The 17,588-nt window shown below is 42.7% G+C and overlaps 3 protein-coding genes across 8 annotated transcripts in view; all 3 read left to right on the top strand.

The window, feature by feature from the left end:
- The window catches only part of LOC119022344 (tubulin alpha-1B chain), a 52,088-nt gene that overhangs the window by 31,869 nt on the left and 2,631 nt on the right, over positions 1 to 17,588 (top strand). Inside the window, exons 1-4 of one of the 6 annotated variants that reach the window (XM_037103115.1) lie at positions 10,105 to 10,256; positions 11,137 to 11,359; positions 11,452 to 11,600; positions 11,710 to 12,847. The exons of 1 other annotated variant lie outside the window; for it this stretch is intronic. In XM_037103115.1, the coding sequence (XP_036959010.1) occupies positions 10,254 to 10,256; positions 11,137 to 11,359; positions 11,452 to 11,600; positions 11,710 to 12,687 (1,353 nt within the window). In that variant the 5' untranslated portion in view covers positions 10,105 to 10,253 and the 3' untranslated portion in view covers positions 12,688 to 12,847. Of the gene's footprint in view, positions 1 to 6,861; positions 6,880 to 10,104; positions 10,257 to 11,136; positions 11,360 to 11,451; positions 11,601 to 11,709; positions 12,848 to 13,872; positions 14,025 to 14,878; positions 15,102 to 15,193; positions 15,343 to 15,444; positions 16,593 to 17,588 lie in introns of those variants that run through there. 4 more of the 6 variants (XM_037103114.1, XM_037103111.1, XM_037103112.1 and 1 more) reach the window with 4 other exon arrangements.
- Positions 1,125 to 3,755, top strand: LOC119022348 (tubulin alpha chain-like). Its single transcript, XM_037103124.1, has 4 exons — positions 1,125 to 1,273; positions 2,039 to 2,261; positions 2,352 to 2,500; positions 2,599 to 3,755. The coding sequence occupies exons 1-4, from the start codon at positions 1,271 to 1,273 to the stop codon at positions 3,574 to 3,576; spliced, it is 1,353 nt and encodes a 450-aa protein (XP_036959019.1). The 5' UTR covers positions 1,125 to 1,270; the 3' UTR covers positions 3,577 to 3,755.
- Positions 6,747 to 9,156, top strand: LOC119022349 (tubulin alpha-1B chain-like). The gene is made up of 4 exons (XM_037103125.1): positions 6,747 to 6,879; positions 7,392 to 7,614; positions 7,707 to 7,855; positions 7,965 to 9,156. Exons 1-4 carry the CDS (start codon positions 6,877 to 6,879, stop codon positions 8,940 to 8,942), a joined length of 1,353 nt encoding a protein of 450 aa, XP_036959020.1. The 5' UTR covers positions 6,747 to 6,876; the 3' UTR covers positions 8,943 to 9,156.

The following is a 17,588-nucleotide window of genomic DNA, read 5'->3' as shown; positions in this document are numbered from 1 at the left end:
GATGTTTCTCCTTCAGATGTAAGTGGACAGCAGAGTCTTGACATGAGGGGTTGGCTCTGCTCTATTGTGCCTTTTAGTTTATGGAGAAGTTGGTTTTCTCTCCCCAATGAAACAAATCTGTGCAGTCCTGGCTGAATTTTACCAAGTCATATCCAAGGCTAAGGAAGTAGCTTAAAATGTTTAAATGACATCTAACCAATTTGTCCATGAGATTTAATTGGGACAGCAACTCCTTTTACTGTTACGTGAACTTAAACTGGACAATAAATGAAGGAGAAAAACATGGATGACTTCATAATATGTTGAGCACGCATTTTGTTCATGATTTCAAATACTTAAAGTTGAAACCTTACTTCAACAGATGGAAGAATTATTTCAAGCAATTTATGAAGTGTCTTCAATGTATGACACAAACGCCTGGACACTTTCTGCCGTACGGGACATGTTTATGTTCTTTGAAAAAGACTTAACATTTCTTTGTTTTTCTTATTTTATTGATAGTATCCTTGTGTGTCATCACCAGATTAATTTGTTTAATTGAAAAAGTGCATCGTCTTTTTTTTTTCTTTGATTTGATAGCGGTTTGCAAACAAGTTTCAAGTGCATTACCGCCACCTACTGGACTGGCGCGTGGAGTAGTAGATTAAGAGACTAAAGAAAGGAAAAAGAAAATCCTCTCTGTTGGTCCTGTTTCCTTTAAAAAAAAATGTTATCAGGTGTTTGAATGTTCCCTGTGATGCGTCTCCAATCAGATTTTCTATAGTCACACTGACTAGCTCTCCTTAATGTTGATGCCAGCACCTTCCTTTCTCCCTTAGCTAAACCGTGCACTGGTAAAGGACGTGCTGTACAGATTCAGGTTGTTCGCAATGTACACATCTGTCAGTTGGGTGCTTTAAATTGTGATAAGTCACTGATTTCGCCCACCGTGTCGTATCCTGAGACGGGTGATGACTCCATCCTTTATTAAATTCCTGCCCAGTCTGCTTCCCAAACACACCCTGTTATCGAATAATGTACAATAAAGAAAAAAAAAGATCATGGCGGAAGACCACCGTTTGATTTTAGCCAATAGGAATTCCCCACGTGACTATGGCAACCAATCGGCTTTATCGACACATTTCGGCCGGTTAAGAGGGTATATAAAGCCCCGCCCGCCATTAGCTCCGCAGTTACTTCTTACAAAGGACTCATAAAGGCCTGACGGTAAGAAATAACAGTCTGTTCCTCTTTGATAATCCTAACCACAAACCTAACAGCTTCAGGAAACATGGTGAGTATGAGAACATCTTTTTTTTTTATTTATTTATTTTTTTTTTTAAATTTATTCGAATGAAAACGTAAAGATGGAGGACCCTTATTCTTCGTCTCAACGGGTCGTTTTGATTTAAAATTTGGTGATTTAATGCGTCACTCGACAGGGCGAAACACAGAAGTTGTTCATCGTTAAAAAGCTCAGGCGGGGCTGACCGTTTCTGGTTTATCCTGTTGTTGAAGGTCAATGTGCTCTCATCCTGAAGCATTCATCCCTTTTTCCGCCTGTTCGAAGAGGCCAGGCCTTTATGACGCTGCAACCACAGGCTTTTCAGTTCACTAGCATATTTGATATATTGTCGAGGTCAGCTACTTTTGAATGAAAATCTTTGACTACAGCCGTGTTTGTTTTGTTGCATCACAGAAATTTGATTTAGTTTTTTTGTTCTCGTCACATGATTTTATTTATTATTTATTTAATTCCCCCCCCTCGCCCCCGCCCAAGCACATGAGTCGGAATGATTAGCCTCTTTGTGGTATATATTGTGTTCTGTAGGTTAACAGACTGTGCAACATGCCATCAGGTGATGGAGTTGGTCATGATGGTCTGGTTCTCTACAAAAGATCCTTATCCCTCCTCAGATCTTTCGCTAGCCGTAGAGAAGTCCTCAATATGTGACAAGTAGTCATCAGTGTCCGATTAGTTAGAGTTCCTACTAGAACTTTTTCAGACTGTCCGGCTTACTTTTATTATAATTTCCTATCGTTTCTTCCCCTTCCACAGCGTGAGTGTATTTCAGTGCACGTTGGTCAGGCAGGTGTCCAGATTGGCAATGCCTGCTGGGAACTTTACTGCCTGGAACATGGGATCCAGCCGGACGGACAGATGCCCAGTGACAAGACCATTGGAGGAGGAGATGATTCCTTCAACACCTTCTTCAGTGAGACGGGAGCTGGAAAGCACGTCCCCAGAGCTGTTTTTGTGGACCTGGAGCCCACTGTCATCGGTAAGTGTGACTCCTAGATGAGCATTCAATCAGGAAATATCTGATAATTGTTAATCCCAATTTATGCAATGTCTCTGTTTGTCTCCTTAGATGAGGTGCGCTCTGGTACCTACCGCCAGCTGTTCCACCCTGAGCAGCTGATCACTGGCAAGGAGGATGCTGCCAACAACTACGCCCGCGGACACTACACCATCGGCAAAGAGATCATCGACACAGTGCTGGACAGGATCCGCAAACTGGTGGGTAAAATCAGAGTAAAACAAGCTAATTACAAGAATATCCGATGTAATTACATAACTCTATCTCATATGTGATCATTGTCCCTCTCTGTCCTCAGGCTGACCAGTGCACTGGCCTTCAGGGCTTCCTGGTGTTCCACAGCTTCGGAGGTGGCACCGGCTCTGGTTTCACCTCCCTGCTGATGGAGCGTCTGTCTGTCGACTACGGCAAGAAGTCCAAGCTGGAGTTCTCCATCTACCCAGCTCCCCAGGTGTCCACCGCTGTGGTGGAGCCCTATAACGCCATCCTCACCACCCACACCACCCTGGAGCACTCTGACTGTGCCTTCATGGTAGATAACGAGGCCATCTACGATATCTGCCGCAGGAACCTCGATATCGAGCGTCCCAGTTACACCAATTTAAACAGGCTGATCAGTCAGATTGTGTCCTCCATCACTGCCTCCCTTCGTTTTGACGGTGCCCTCAATGTTGATCTGACAGAGTTCCAGACCAACTTGGTGCCATATCCCCGTATCCACTTCCCTCTGGCCACCTATGCCCCTGTCATCTCTGCTGAGAAGGCTTACCATGAGCAGCTAACCGTGTCAGAAATCACAAATGCCTGCTTTGAGCCCGCCAATCAGTTGGTGAAATGCGACCCTCGCCACGGCAAGTACATGGCTTGTTGCCTCTTGTATCGTGGTGATGTGGTGCCCAAAGATGTGAATGCAGCCATTGCCACCATCAAAACCAAGCGCACCATCCAGTTTGTGGACTGGTGCCCCACTGGTTTCAAGGTTGGCATCAACTACCAGCCACCCACTGTAGTTCCTGGTGGAGACCTGGCCAAGGTCCAGAGGGCTGTATGCATGCTGAGCAACACCACTGCTATTGCAGAGGCCTGGGCTCGGCTCGACCACAAGTTTGATCTGATGTACGCCAAGCGTGCATTCGTCCACTGGTACGTGGGTGAGGGTATGGAGGAGGGAGAGTTCTCTGAGGCCAGAGAGGACATGGCAGCTCTGGAGAAGGATTATGAGGAGGTTGGAGTCGACTCTGTTGAGGGTGAGGATGAGGAAGAAGGAGAGGAGTAGGCCTAGGAAGTAAATTGAATTTGAAAGAGTAGTTCCTAAATCATGCCTACAACCTTTTCTTTGTACTGTAATGTTCTGTTTGTGTTTTTCCACGTCTGATTTTCCGTTTTGTGTTTTACTTGTGTCTGCCATTGTTAAATAACATTTCAATGGCAGCAGCTCAATAAATCTCTTAAATCTTAATTCTTCACTTTGCAGTCTTTGTATTCTCCATTTGCTCTTTCCTCTTTTTCCATTTAAGGCCATTTATCTGTGACTTTGACTTCTGATGTGGACATGTTAATATGAAAACAACATGCGGCTTATTTATATCATAGTCATAATTTAACAATTACAGAGTATTGACAGTACAGTATTAAGTGTCACCAGTGTCCTCATTCTGAATTAGATATGTTAGACTTCTTTCTTCATTCCCCCCCCATTGACATTTGTATTTTACAGTAACTTGGGCCATAAGAATACAGGATTTAGATTTGTTCAGGTTCCCTCTAATGTTCTCCAACCGATAAAGAATATACTTACATAATATCATAACTTCCCTGGAAGAGTTAGTGAGTGCTGATGTTATTCATGCTTTGTTTTAATTAAATACATTTCACAGTCACATTGCCCAGTAGGCTTTACAATCTGAACAGTGAGCGACATCCTCTGTACTTAGACCCTTGATTCCAATGAAGGACAACTTGGAATACTGACAAAAAAACAATACAAAGAGCCACTGAGGGACCTGTCTCTAAAACTGACAAACATGCAAAACATGTGGCATGCATAGAACAAGTACTGATACAAATAGTTGATAGCTGATGCTTCTTCAATTAAAAAAATAAAAATGAAACGTTTATCACTGCACTCCTGTCCTTAATGTACCAGCACATTAATGTAATGAAAAAAACAAAACAGCATTTCAATAGTACAGTGCAGATTGCTCTATTTATGTTGTGTCAGTAATGTTAAAAGTATGCTGCTATATTAGCTGCTGTCAAACTACTATGTGATGTAGTTTTAGACGGTATGGTCTTTAGTGACACCTTGTTCCAGAAGGACAGTCTCTCTCTTATATTATACTTGGTATTTTATGACATAATCACAATCTTGCCCCAAGCCATGTACATGGATGTGGTTCTCACTGTGGAGGCCTGAAATGTTTGGCCTCTCACTTTCGTCACTTGAGGGCAGTATTGTTCTACAGATGTTTGAACTCCACACCCTGCTGAAATGGCAAACTGCTTCAAACTGCTTCAAACTGCAGGGAGGCAGCCTGCAATTTAACTACTAAATTACTTTTACACTATCAGATGTTTTTGATATATCATGTGCAGATCTCACATAAAAGGACAAACATGGATAAATAAAACAATTTGCTCAAATGAGCTCTATCACATCTAAATGGTATTTTGTACTTTTCACTGGCAGTTATATTCCTTTTATTGGTTTTATTTCGTAGGTAGACATTTGTACAGTGACTTCTTCTTTGTGTGCCACCTACTGAGCTGTTTTTTCATTGAGTTCAGGATATTTGCAGGTTACAGTTTGTAGAGGCTTAGTTTGCATAATAGATGTCATCATGTTCCATTTCAGGCCATAATATTTTTCTTAGCTGCGTAACTTCATACACACAGTATTTCACAATGATTTCACAATGACTGTGTTTTGTATTACTCATGTGACTCCTGAAAGTGACTAATAGCTACATTTACAATACAAATAGGCCAAGAGGGGTAAGAAGGCTGACTGTACTATCTGCCTCTAGATTGTTGTTGTGTTAAAGTAAAGCAGCGGAAAAGTTAAACAGACAAGTGAGGTACAGAAAACAGTACTTGATTACAATGTTGCATGAAGTAAAATCAAGGTTATCCATGCTCATATTCACGAAGTCCTGCAGTTTTCACCTAGACAACTCCCATTCAGACTCCGGTTGCTGCGGACTTTGGGGGCGCCATCTTTGTATCACGTGATCTAAATGCGCTGCGCTGATTCGCTCAATGGAGCAATCCGATAAGAAACAGGAGCGGCGCTCAGCGGTTTCTGCCAGAAAACAGTGGTTTTGACCCAGTTTCCAATAGGCGAGCTCGGATTTTGCACGAACACGGATTATAGATCTACAGTCAGCTCTGTGTTAAGTGTCACTGGTACAACTCAGTTTATTACGTTTTGCAAATTAACTCTTGACGTGTATAGGCTTTATACTGCATTGTATATGATATGCGGCATTTTTGTGATATTAGAATGAATGTTTTTTATTTTATTTTATTTTATTTTATTTTTTTTTATCAGATTGCTGATACAATAAACACTTTAAGAGATGTACAGCCGTGGCTCTGATGCAGCCTACAATCTGCGACGTAACTAAAGTTATCAGATAAATGTCATGGGGTAAAGGTGCAATATTTGCATCTACAATATGATGAAGTGGAAGTACACAGTAATGGAAAATAAAAATACTCCAGTAAAGTAGGGTAACCTCAAAATTGTACTTCAGTGCGGTACTCGAGTAAATGTACTTAGTCACTCCCCATCATGCAATGCTGAATTTTCACAATAAATAGTCATATAAAATAAAAGAAGCAGTAACATTAAATAGAAACAGGTGTGTTTTATTTGTCCCATTTAATATGACAATTCGGCATGGCTTCGGAGTAAGTAGGTCATATGAAATGAAAGCTATTGAAAATTATTTTTGCCAAATAAATACACAACACATTAGGAATCACAATCAGTGTGCTACATGAAAAAGAGTTTCCTATGATTTTTCTAAATCATAATTTTCACTAATATCAAGTCAGCATAAAGACAAAATATTTTATTTGTGTAAATCAAAGAAACAATAGGATAACTTATTGATGGTCCCTAAATCAGCCTTCTACGCAGTGCGACGTTCTGGGAGGCGAGTTAACCGGCCACCTGATGCCAACACCAAGGAAGAGGCGCCGCTGGGAGTCTTCGGAGTGAAATTCTGTCCAATATCCGACCTAAAACTAACTACAACTCGGTCATAAAAATCCCTTTAAAATATATTCACGCCCTGTCTGAACAGTGTGCACTGTCTGTGACTGTCAGACACAGCAATCGTGCCATTTCATCGCGGAAGATGGTGTTTCCTTTTAGCCAATAGGATTTCCCCATGTGACTGTAGCAACCAATCAGATTTTTCGGTACATTTTCGCCGGCTCGGCAGTGTTATCTGCCCCGCCCGCCATTAGCTCTGCAGTTACTCTTACAAAGGACTCATCACGGTCGGACTGTAAGAGATAACTTAGTCTCTTGCACTTTGTTAAACTAAACTACAACCCCTCAGAAAACATGGTGAGTATGAGAATATGTTTTATGTAGTGATAATGTGTTGATTTTAGAACATTTTCAAATCTATAAAATGGGTCATAAAGTGGCAGCCCAGCCTAACCGTTATCAAGTGGAAGAAGCAGCATCCACGGTCCACAATCTAGCTTTGATTGAAAAGAAAACGTCAAGATGGAGGATGGTTAAACTTAGTCTCAAGTGGTCGGTTTGACTGTAAATTTGGTGATTGATGTGTGACTCGGCAGGGCGCGGCCCAGAAATTGTTCATTGTTCAAAAGCTCAGTCGGGCTGACAGTTTATGGTTTATCCTGTCGTCGAGGGTCAGTGTGCCTTTATGACACTGGAACCACAGGCTTTTCAAACAAAACCCATTCACTGACAGATCTGATATTTTATGGAGCATATTGTTGAGATCTGCTCCCTTTTGAAGTAAAACCTTTAACTACATGTGTGTTTGTTTTGTAGCACCACAGGTGTAATTATATCATAATTTCCTATCATTATTTCTTCTTCCACAGCGTGAGTGTATTTCAGTGCACGTTGGTCAGGCTGGTGTCCAGATTGGCAATGCCTGCTGGGAGCTTTACTGCCTGGAACATGGGATCCAGCCGGATGGACAGATGCCCAGTGACAAGACCATTGGAGGAGGAGATGATTCCTTCAACACCTTCTTCAGTGAGACCGGAACTGGAAAGCACGTCCCCAGAGCTGTTTTTGTGGACCTGGAGCCCACTGTCATCGGTAAGTGTGACTCCTTTTTGAGCATTATTCAAGGAAATATCTGATAATTGTAAACCAGTCTGATGCAATGTATATTTTTGTCTCCTCTATAGATGAAGTCCGCTCTGGTACCTACCGCCAGCTGTTCCACCCTGAGCAGCTGATCACTGGCAAGGAGGATGCTGCCAACAACTACGCCCGCGGACACTACACCATCGGCAAAGAGATCATCGACATGGTTTTGGACAGGATCCGCAAACTGGTGGGTAAAATCAGAGCAGAACAAGTTCATTGCAAATTTGACTCCAGAATATCCAGTGAAATGACGTAACTCTATCTCATATGTGATCATTGTCTCTGTCTGTCCTCAGGCTGACCAGTGCACTGGCCTTCAGGGCTTCCTGGTGTTCCACAGCTTCGGAGGTGGCACCGGCTCTGGTTTCACCTCCCTGTTGATGGAGCGTCTGTCTGTCGACTACGGCAAGAAGTCCAAGCTGGAGTTCTCCATCTACCCAGCTCCCCAGGTGTCCACCGCTGTGGTGGAGCCCTACAACGCCATCCTCACCACCCACACCACCCTGGAGCACTCTGACTGTGCCTTCATGGTAGATAACGAGGCCATCTACGATATCTGCCGCAGGAACCTCGATATCGAGCGTCCCAGTTACACCAATTTAAACAGGTTGATCAGTCAGATTGTGTCCTCCATCACTGCCTCCCTTCGTTTTGACGGTGCCCTCAATGTTGATCTGACAGAGTTCCAGACCAACTTGGTGCCATATCCCCGTATCCACTTCCCTCTGGCCACCTATGCCCCTGTCATCTCTGCTGAGAAGGCTTACCATGAGCAGCTATCAGTGGCTGAAATCACCAATGCATGCTTCGAGCCCGCCAATCAGTTGGTGAAATGTGACCCTCGCCACGGCAAGTACATGGCTTGCTGCCTGTTGTTCCGTGGTGATGTGGTGCCCAAAGATGTGAATGCTGCCATTGCCACCATCAAAACCAAGCGTTCCATCCAGTTTGTGGACTGGTGCCCCACTGGTTTCAAGGTTGGCATCAACTACCAGCCACCCACTGTAGTTCCTGGTGGAGACCTGGCCAAGGTCCAGAGGGCTGTATGCATGCTGAGCAACACCACTGCTATTGCAGAGGCCTGGGCTCGGCTCAACCACAAGTTTGATCTGATGTACGCTAAGCGTGCGTTCGTCCACTGGTATGTGGGTGAGGGTATGGAGGAGGGAGAGTTCTCTGAGGCCAGAGAGGACATGGCAGCTCTGGAGAAGGATTACGAGGAGGTTGGAGTTGACTCCGTTGAGGGTGAGGATGAGGAAGAAGGAGAGGAGTAGGCCTAGGAAGTAAATTATACTTGAAAGTGTTGTTCCTGAATAACTCCTAAAAAATAGTTTTGTTTGTATTTAAATTTCTTATGTTCTGTGTTTGTTACATGTGCAATGGTATGTTTTTTTCTGTATGTAATGTTTCTGTGACTCCTTCCTGCCATTGTAAAAAAAATGAAATATTTCAATGGTTTTTGGACTCAATAAATCTCATAAATCTTCATTCTTGACTTTGTAGTGTTTGTATTGTAACACCATTTGCTTTTTTCTCCTTTTCCATTCAAATCATTTGTCTACGACTTCAAACTAGAAGGGTTTTAATTGAAATAATGATAAAAAAAACACATCTAGGCATATTTATACTATACATATAATTTAATATTTTTTTGTTTTTAGATTGCTCATACAATACATTTTCTGAGAATGTGCAACTGTTAATCTGATGCAGCCTGCAATCTGCAAAGTAACCTCAATTATAAGATAAATGTAGTGAAATAAAGGTGCAATATCTGAATCTAAAATTTGAAGTGGAATTATACTGAGGTGGAAAATCAAAATACCCCAGTAAAGTAGGGGAACCTCAAAATTGTACTTCAGTACAGTCCTTAAGTAAATGCACTTAGCCACCTCTCCATACGATTCTGAATTTTCATAATCAATATTCATGTAACACAAAAGAAGTAGTAAAATGAAGTAAAACCAGTTGTGTTTTATTTGTCCCATTTAGTAATACAATTCACATTAATTTAGAGTAACTGGATCATGTGACATGGAAGCTATTCAAAACAAACATATGCAAAATAAATAAATAACACATTTGCAATCAAAATCAGTGTGCTGCATGAAATGCTTTTAGTAGTATTTCTTAAATCATAATTTTCACCAATATCAAGTCAACATGAAAAAAGATTGCATTTGTGTAAAACAAACAAACAATAGGATCACTTATTGATGGTCCCTAAATCAGCGTTCTGCACAGCGCGATGTTCTAAGAGGCGAGCTAACCGTCCTGCTGCTGCCAACACCCGATGAAACTTGGATACGCTGCTGGAAGACTCCGGAGAACATGCACAGAATTCGTGTCATGTCATTGCGGAAGATAACGGTTTCATTTTAACCAATAGGAATCCACCATGTGACTCTCGCAACCAATCGGATTTATCATCATGTTAACGCCGTTAGACAGTATAAAAGGCGCCGCCCGCCATTACCACCATAGTTACTTCTTACAAAGGACTCATTACCAGCCGATTGTAAGAGATAACGCAGTCTCTTTCTACTTTATAACTCTACACTACAAACTTGACAGCTTCAGGAAACATGGTGAGTATGAAAATATACGTTTTCTGTAGTTAATATGTATTGATTTTAGGACATTTTCAAATTTATGACGTTGGTCATCAAGTCGCAGCCCAGCCTAACGTTAACCGTTATCAACTGAGAGAAGCAGTATCCACGGTCTACAATCTAGTTTTGACTGAAAATAAAACGTCAAGATGGAGGACGGTTAAAATTCGTCTGAAATGGTCGTTTTTGACTTTTGGTGACTAATGTGTAGCTCGACAGGGCTCAGCCCAGAAATTGTTCATTGTGCAAAAGCTCAGTCGGGCTGACAGTTTCTGGTTTATCCGATTTTTGGGTGCCAGTATGCTCACAGCCTGAATCATTGCTGTTAATTTTTTTTTTGTTAATATGATTTTATTTTGATTTTTCAACACATACAAGACGAGACAAACAACCACAGTCTTGACGACAGAACAAAACAACACATTAAAGGCCAAGCCAAAAATGAAATAAACAAAACCGAACAAAATCACACCACAATTTCGCGACACATCCAACAAACAGGTTCAATATCTGTGTCGTCATCTAAACCGTCAATGCAGATGGGAGTACATTTGCTTCAAATACCATTCCTCTTGGTGGATGGGGATTTTTTTTGTTCTCATTACACTTATCTTTTTTCTTTAAGCACAAGTCTGAATAATCAGCCTCTTTGTGATATATTGTTTTCAGTATGGTGTGCGCTTCACAGGTTAACTGACTGTGTAACATGTCATCAGGTGACAGCGTTAGTCATGATGATCTGCTGTCTGGTTCTATACAAAAGAGCCTTTTTCTTGTTAAATCTTTCACCAGCTGTAGAGAAGTTCTCAACATGTGATGAGTAGTAAGTAATTGCTAATCCTCCCACCCTCCACAGCGTGAGTGTATCTCGATGCACGTTGGTCAGGCCGGCGTCCAGATTGGCAATGCCTGCTGGGAGCTTTACTGCCTGGAACATGGGATCCAGCCGGACGGACTGATGCCCAGTGATAAGACCAGAGGAGGAGGAGATGATTCCTTCAACACCTTCTTCAGTGAGACTGGTGCTGGAAAGCACGTCCCCAGAGCTGTTTTTGTGGACCTGGAGCCCACTGTCATTGGTAAGTGTGACTCCTAAATGAGCATTAATTTAGGCAATATCTGATAATTGTAAACCAATCTGATGCAATATCTGTTTTTGTCTCCTTTATAGATGAGGTGCGCACTGGTACCTACCGCCAGCTGTTCCACCCTGAGCAGCTGATCACTGGCAAGGAGGACGCTGCCAACAACTACGCCCGCGGACACTACACCATCGGCAAAGAGATCATCGACCTGGTGCTGGACAGGATCCGCAAACTGGTGGGTAAAATCAGAGCAGAACAAGTTCATTGCAAATTTGACTCCAGAATATCCAGTGAAATGACGTAACTCTATCTCATATGTGATCATTGTCTCTCTCTGTCCTCAGGCTGACCAGTGCACTGGCCTTCAGGGCTTCCTGGTGTTCCACAGCTTCGGAGGTGGCACCGGCTCTGGTTTCACCTCCCTGCTGATGGAGCGTCTGTCTGTCGACTACGGCAAGAAGTCCAAGCTGGAGTTCTCCATCTACCCAGCTCCCCAGGTGTCCACTGCTGTGGTGGAGCCCTACAATGCCGTCCTCACCACCCACACCACCCTGGAGCACTCTGACTGTGCCTTCATGGTAGATAACGAGGCCATCTACGATATCTGCCGCAGGAACCTCGATATCGAGCGTCCCAGTTACACCAATTTAAACAGGTTGATCAGTCAGATTGTGTCCTCCATCACTGCCTCCCTTCGTTTTGACGGTGCCCTCAATGTTGATCTGACAGAGTTCCAGACCAACTTGGTGCCATATCCCCGTATCCACTTCCCTCTGGCCACCTATGCCCCTGTCATCTCTGCTGAGAAGGCTTACCATGAGCAGCTCTCAGTGGCCGAAATCACCAACGCATGCTTTGAGCCTGCCAATCAGTTGGTGAAATGTGACCCTCGCCACGGCAAGTACATGGCTTGCTGCCTCTTGTATCGTGGTGATGTGGTGCCCAAAGATGTGAATGCTGCCATTGCCACCATCAAAACCAAGCGCTCCATCCAGTTCGTGGACTGGTGCCCCACTGGTTTCAAGGTTGGCATCAACTACCAGCCACCCACTGTAGTTCCTGGTGGAGACCTGGCCAAGGTCCAGAGGGCTGTATGCATGCTGAGCAACACCACTGCTATTGCAGAGGCCTGGGCTCGGCTCGACCACAAGTTTGATCTGATGTACGCCAAGCGTGCGTTTGTCCACTGGTATGTGGGTGAGGGTATGGAGGAGGGAGAGTTCTCTGAGGCCAGAGAGGACATGGCAGCTCTGGAGAAGGATTATGAGGAGGTTGGAGTCGACTCTGTTGAGGGTGAGGGTGAGGAAGAGGGGGAAGAGTAGGCCTGAGAAGTAAATAAAACAAAGTGTTCCTGAATTGTTAAATGAATGTTTTATTTGTAGTTAAATGTTCACTTTGCGTTTTTTACATGTGTAATGTTCTGTTTGTCACATGCAATATTCTCTTTTTTATCTGCAATAAATCACAAAGCTTCGTTCTTGACTTTGCAGTCTTTGTGTTGTAACTCCATTGGCTTTTTTCTCCTCCATTTAAGCTATTTATCTATGACTTCTGAAGTAGACAGGTTTTAATACAGAAAATAAATATGTAAGCTTATTTATAGTGTAGCTATAATTTAATATTGTTTTTTTCCTGATTGCTGATACAAGAAATACTTTTTAAAATGTGCAACTGTTGCTCCGATGTAGAATGTAATCTGCAAAGTAACTAAAGTTATTGGATAAATATAATGTAATAAAGGAACATTATTTGCCTCTGACTTATGGTGAGGTGGATATATACTGTGGTGGAAAATTAAAATACTCAAAGTACAAGAACCTCAAAATTGCACCTGAATCTTTGAGTAAATGCACTTTGTCACCTCTCCATTATGACATGCTGAATTTTCATAATAAATATTCATACAAGATAAAAGAAGCAGTAAAATGTAATAAAACCAGGTCTGATTTATTTTTCCAATGTAATAATACAATTCAGCATTAGTTTGGATTTCCTGGGTGACATGACATGGAAGCTGTTGAAAACAAATAATTTTGAAAAATAAATACATTATAAATCACAAATAAGTGTGCTATATGAAATGAGTTTAGTATAAATTTTTTAATCATATGTTTCATCAACATCAAGTCAGCATGAAAAAAGATTGCATTTGTGTAAAACAAACAAACAACAGGATCACTTATTGATGGTCCCTAAATCAGCATTCTGCACATTGCGACGTTCTAAGAGGCGAGCTAACCGTCCTGCTGCTGCCAACACCCGATGAAACTAAGATACGCTGCTGGGTGTCTCCGGGGTGAATTTCTGTCCAATATTCGACCCAAAACTAACTTCGCATCGATTATAAAACTCCCTGTAAAGATATTCACTTGTTTGAACTCTGCGCACTGTCTGTTACTGTCCTGCACAGAATTCATGTCATGTCATTGCGGAAGCTAACGGTTTTATTTTAACCAATAGGAATCCACCATGTGACTCTCGCAACCAATCGGATTTATCAGCACGTTACCGCCGTTAGACAGTATAAAAGGCGCCGCCCGCCATTACCACCGTAGTTACTTCTTACAAAGGACTCATTACCGACCGACTGTAAGAGATAACGTAGTCTCTTTCTACTGTATAACTCTACACTACAAACTTGACAGCTTCAGGAAACATGGTGAGTATGAAAATATACGCTTTCTGTAGTTGTAATCTGTTGATTTTAGGACATTTTCAAATGTATAACGTTGGTCATCAAGTCGCAGCCCAGCCTAACGTTTAACCGTTATCAACTGAGAGAAGCCGTATCCACGGTCTACAATCTAGTTTTGATTGAAAATAAAACATCAAGGTGGAGGACGGTTAAAATTCGTCTGAAATGGTAGTTTTGACTACTTTTGGCGACGAATGTGTAGCTCGACAGGGCTCAGCCCAGAAATTGTTCATTGTGCAAAAGCTCAGTCGGGCTGACAGTTTCTGGTTTATCCTGTTGTTGGAGGCCATTGTGCTCACAGCCTGAAACATTCCTCTTTTTTACCGCCTGTTCCAAGAGGCCTAGACTTTATGCAACCACAGTCTTTTGAAAAAAAAAACCTATTCACTAACCTGTTTGATGTTTTATGCGGTATATTTTCGAGTTCTGCTCCCTTTTTAAATTGAACTCTTGTCTACGTGTATATGTTTTGTTGCACCACAGAACCTTGATGGGGATTTTTTTGTTTTCATCACAGTTTTTCTCTAAGCACAAGTCTGAATAATCAGCCTCTTTGTGATATATTGTTTTCAGTATGGTGTTCAGTTCACAGGTTAACTGACTGTGTAACATGTCATCAGGTGACAGCGTTAGTCATGATGATCTGCTGTCTGGTTCTCTAAAAAAGACCCCTTTTCCTTGTTAGATCCAGCTGTAGAGAAGTTCTCAACATGTGATGAGTAGCCTTCAGTGTCTGATTAGTTACAATTCCTACTAGGATTACTTCAGACAAGCCATCTTATTTTTATCCCAATTTCTTATCCCCCCACCCCCCACAGCGTGAGTGTATCTCGATGCACGTTGGTCAGGCCGGTGTCCAGATTGGCAATGCCTGCTGGGAGCTTTACTGCCTGGAACATGGGATCCAGCCGGATGGACTGATGCCAAGTGATAAGACCAGAGGAGGAGGAGATGATTCCTTCAACACCTTCTTCAGTGAGACGGGAGCTGGAAAGCACGTCCCCAGAGCTGTTTTTGTGGACCTGGAGCCCACTGTCATTGGTATGTGTGACTCCTAGATGAGCATTAATTTAGGAAATATCTGATAATTGTAAACCAATCTGTTGCAATATCTGTTTTTGTCTCCTTTATAGATGAGGTGCGCACTGGTACCTACCGCCAGCTGTTCCACCCTGAGCAGCTGATCACTGGCAAGGAGGATGCTGCCAACAACTACGCCCGTGGACACTACACCATCGGCAAAGAGATCATCGACCTGGTTCTAGACAGGATTCGCAAACTGGTGTGTAAAATCAGAGCCGAAGTTAGTTGCGAATTTGACTCCAGACTATTCAATGCAATGACACAACTCTAACTCGTGATCATTGTCCCTCTCTGTCCTCAGGCTGACCAGTGCACTGGCCTTCAGGGCTTCCTGGTGTTCCACAGCTTCGGAGGTGGCACCGGCTCTGGTTTCACCTCCCTGCTGATGGAGCGTCTGTCGGTCGATTATGGCAAGAAGTCCAAGCTGGAGTTCTCCATCTACCCAGCTCCCCAGGTGTCCACCGCTGTGGTGGAGCCCTACAATGCCGTCCTCACCACCCACACCACCCTGGAGCACTCTGACTGTGCCTTCATGGTAGATAACGAGGCCATCTACGATATCTGCCGCAGGAACCTCGATATCGAGCGTCCCAGTTACACCAATTTAAACAGGTTGATCAGTCAGATTGTGTCCTCCATCACTGCCTCCCTTCGTTTTGACGGTGCCCTCAATGTTGATCTGACAGAGTTCCAGACCAACTTGGTGCCATATCCCCGTATCCACTTCCCTCTTGCCACCTATGCCCCTGTCATCTCTGCTGAGAAGGCTTACCATGAGCAGCTCTCAGTGGCCGAAATCACCAACGCATGTTTCGAGCCCGCCAATCAGTTGGTGAAATGCGACCCTCGCCACGGCAAGTACATGGCTTGTTGCCTGCTGTTCCGTGGTGATGTGGTGCCCAAAGATGTGAATGCTGCCATTGCCACCATCAAAACCAAGCGCTCCATCCAGTTTGTGGACTGGTGCCCCACTGGTTTCAAGGTTGGCATCAACTACCAGCCACCCACTGTAGTTCCTGGTGGAGACCTGGCCAAGGTCCAGAGGGCTGTATGCATGCTGAGCAACACCACTGCTATTGCAGAGGCCTGGGCTCGGCTCGACCACAAGTTTGATCTGATGTACGCCAAGCGTGCGTTCGTCCACTGGTACGTGGGTGAGGGTATGGAGGAGGGAGAGTTCTCTGAGGCCAGAGAGGACATGGCAGCTCTGGAGAAGGATTACGAGGAGGTTGGAGTTGACTCTGTTGAGGGTGAGGGTGAGGAAGAGGGAGAGGAGTAGGCCTAGGAAATAAATAAAACAGAGTGTTCCTGAATTATTAAACAAATGTTTTATTTGTAGTGAAATGTTTACTCTGTGTTCTTTTACATGTGCAACGTTCTGTTTGTCACATGTAATGTTCTCTTTGTTTTTCCTGATATCTGCAATAAATCTCAAAGCTTCATTCTTGACTTTGCAGTCCTTGTATTGTAACTCCAATTGCATTTTCCTTCTTTACCATTCAAGCCATTTCTTTGACTTCTGAAGTAGACAGGTTTAATTAAAAAAAAAATTCAGGCTCATTTAATTTATACATATAATTTATCGTATATATTTTTTTCCAGATGGTCCATAAATACTTATTAAAATGTGCAACTGTGGCTCTGATGTAGTCTGCAAAGTAACTAAAGTTATCAGATAAATATAGTGAAATAAAGGAACAATACTTGCATCTGACATGAAGAAGTGGATGTATACTGTGATGGAAAATGGAAATACTCAAAGTAAAGGAACCTCAAAATTGTACTTAAGTAGAGTCCTTGAGTAAATGCACTTAGTCACCTCTCCATTATATCATACTGAATTTTCATTCTAAATAGTCACATAAAGTAAAAGAATCAGTAAAATATAAGAAGACCAGGTCTGATCTATTTTCCCCATGTTATAATATAATTCGGCATTAGTTTGGAGTTGCTAGGTGACATGACTTGGAAGGTATTCAAAACAAATATTTTTGAAAAATAAATAACACATCAGCAATCAAAATCAGTGTGCTATACGAAATGAGTTTAGTAGGATTTTTTAATGATAATTTTCACCAATATCAAGTCAGCATGAAAAAAGCGTTTTATGTGTGTCCAACAGTCAAACAATAGAATAAGGTATTGGTGGTCTCTAAGGCGAGCTAACCGTCCTGCTGCTGCCAACACCCGATGAAACTAAGATACACCGCTGGGAGACTCCGGAGTGAATGTCTGTCCAATATTCCAACTAAAACTAACTACACCTCGATTATAAAATTCCCTTTAAAAGATAGTCACTTCCTGTTTGAACTCTGCACACTGTCTGTCACTGACAAGCAGAGAACTCGTGTCATGTCATTGCGGAAGCTGACAGTTTCACTTTAGCCAATAGGAATCCACCATGTGACTCTGGCAACCAATCGGATTTATCAGCATCTTTCCGCC

The sequence above is a fragment of the Acanthopagrus latus genome, chromosome 7 (assembly GCF_904848185.1).
Source record: "Acanthopagrus latus isolate v.2019 chromosome 7, fAcaLat1.1, whole genome shotgun sequence".
Classification (NCBI taxonomy): Eukaryota; Metazoa; Chordata; class Actinopteri; order Spariformes; family Sparidae; genus Acanthopagrus; species Acanthopagrus latus.
The sequence above is the reverse complement of the archived record's forward strand: the minus strand, read 5'-3'. Positions and strand labels throughout refer to the sequence as shown.

Bases quoted from the DNA above. Each gene is read 5' to 3' on its own strand.
- LOC119022349 (XM_037103125.1), top strand. The intron at 7,615-7,706 runs GTAAGTGTGACT...TCTCCTCTATAG, and splicing joins CCTGGAGCCCACTGTCATCG to ATGAAGTCCGCTCTGGTACC. The intron at 7,856-7,964 runs GTGGGTAAAATC...GTCTGTCCTCAG, and splicing joins TGGACAGGATCCGCAAACTG to GCTGACCAGTGCACTGGCCT.
- LOC119022348 (XM_037103124.1), top strand. The intron at 2,262-2,351 runs GTAAGTGTGACT...TTGTCTCCTTAG, and splicing joins CCTGGAGCCCACTGTCATCG to ATGAGGTGCGCTCTGGTACC. The intron at 2,501-2,598 runs GTGGGTAAAATC...CTCTGTCCTCAG, and splicing joins TGGACAGGATCCGCAAACTG to GCTGACCAGTGCACTGGCCT.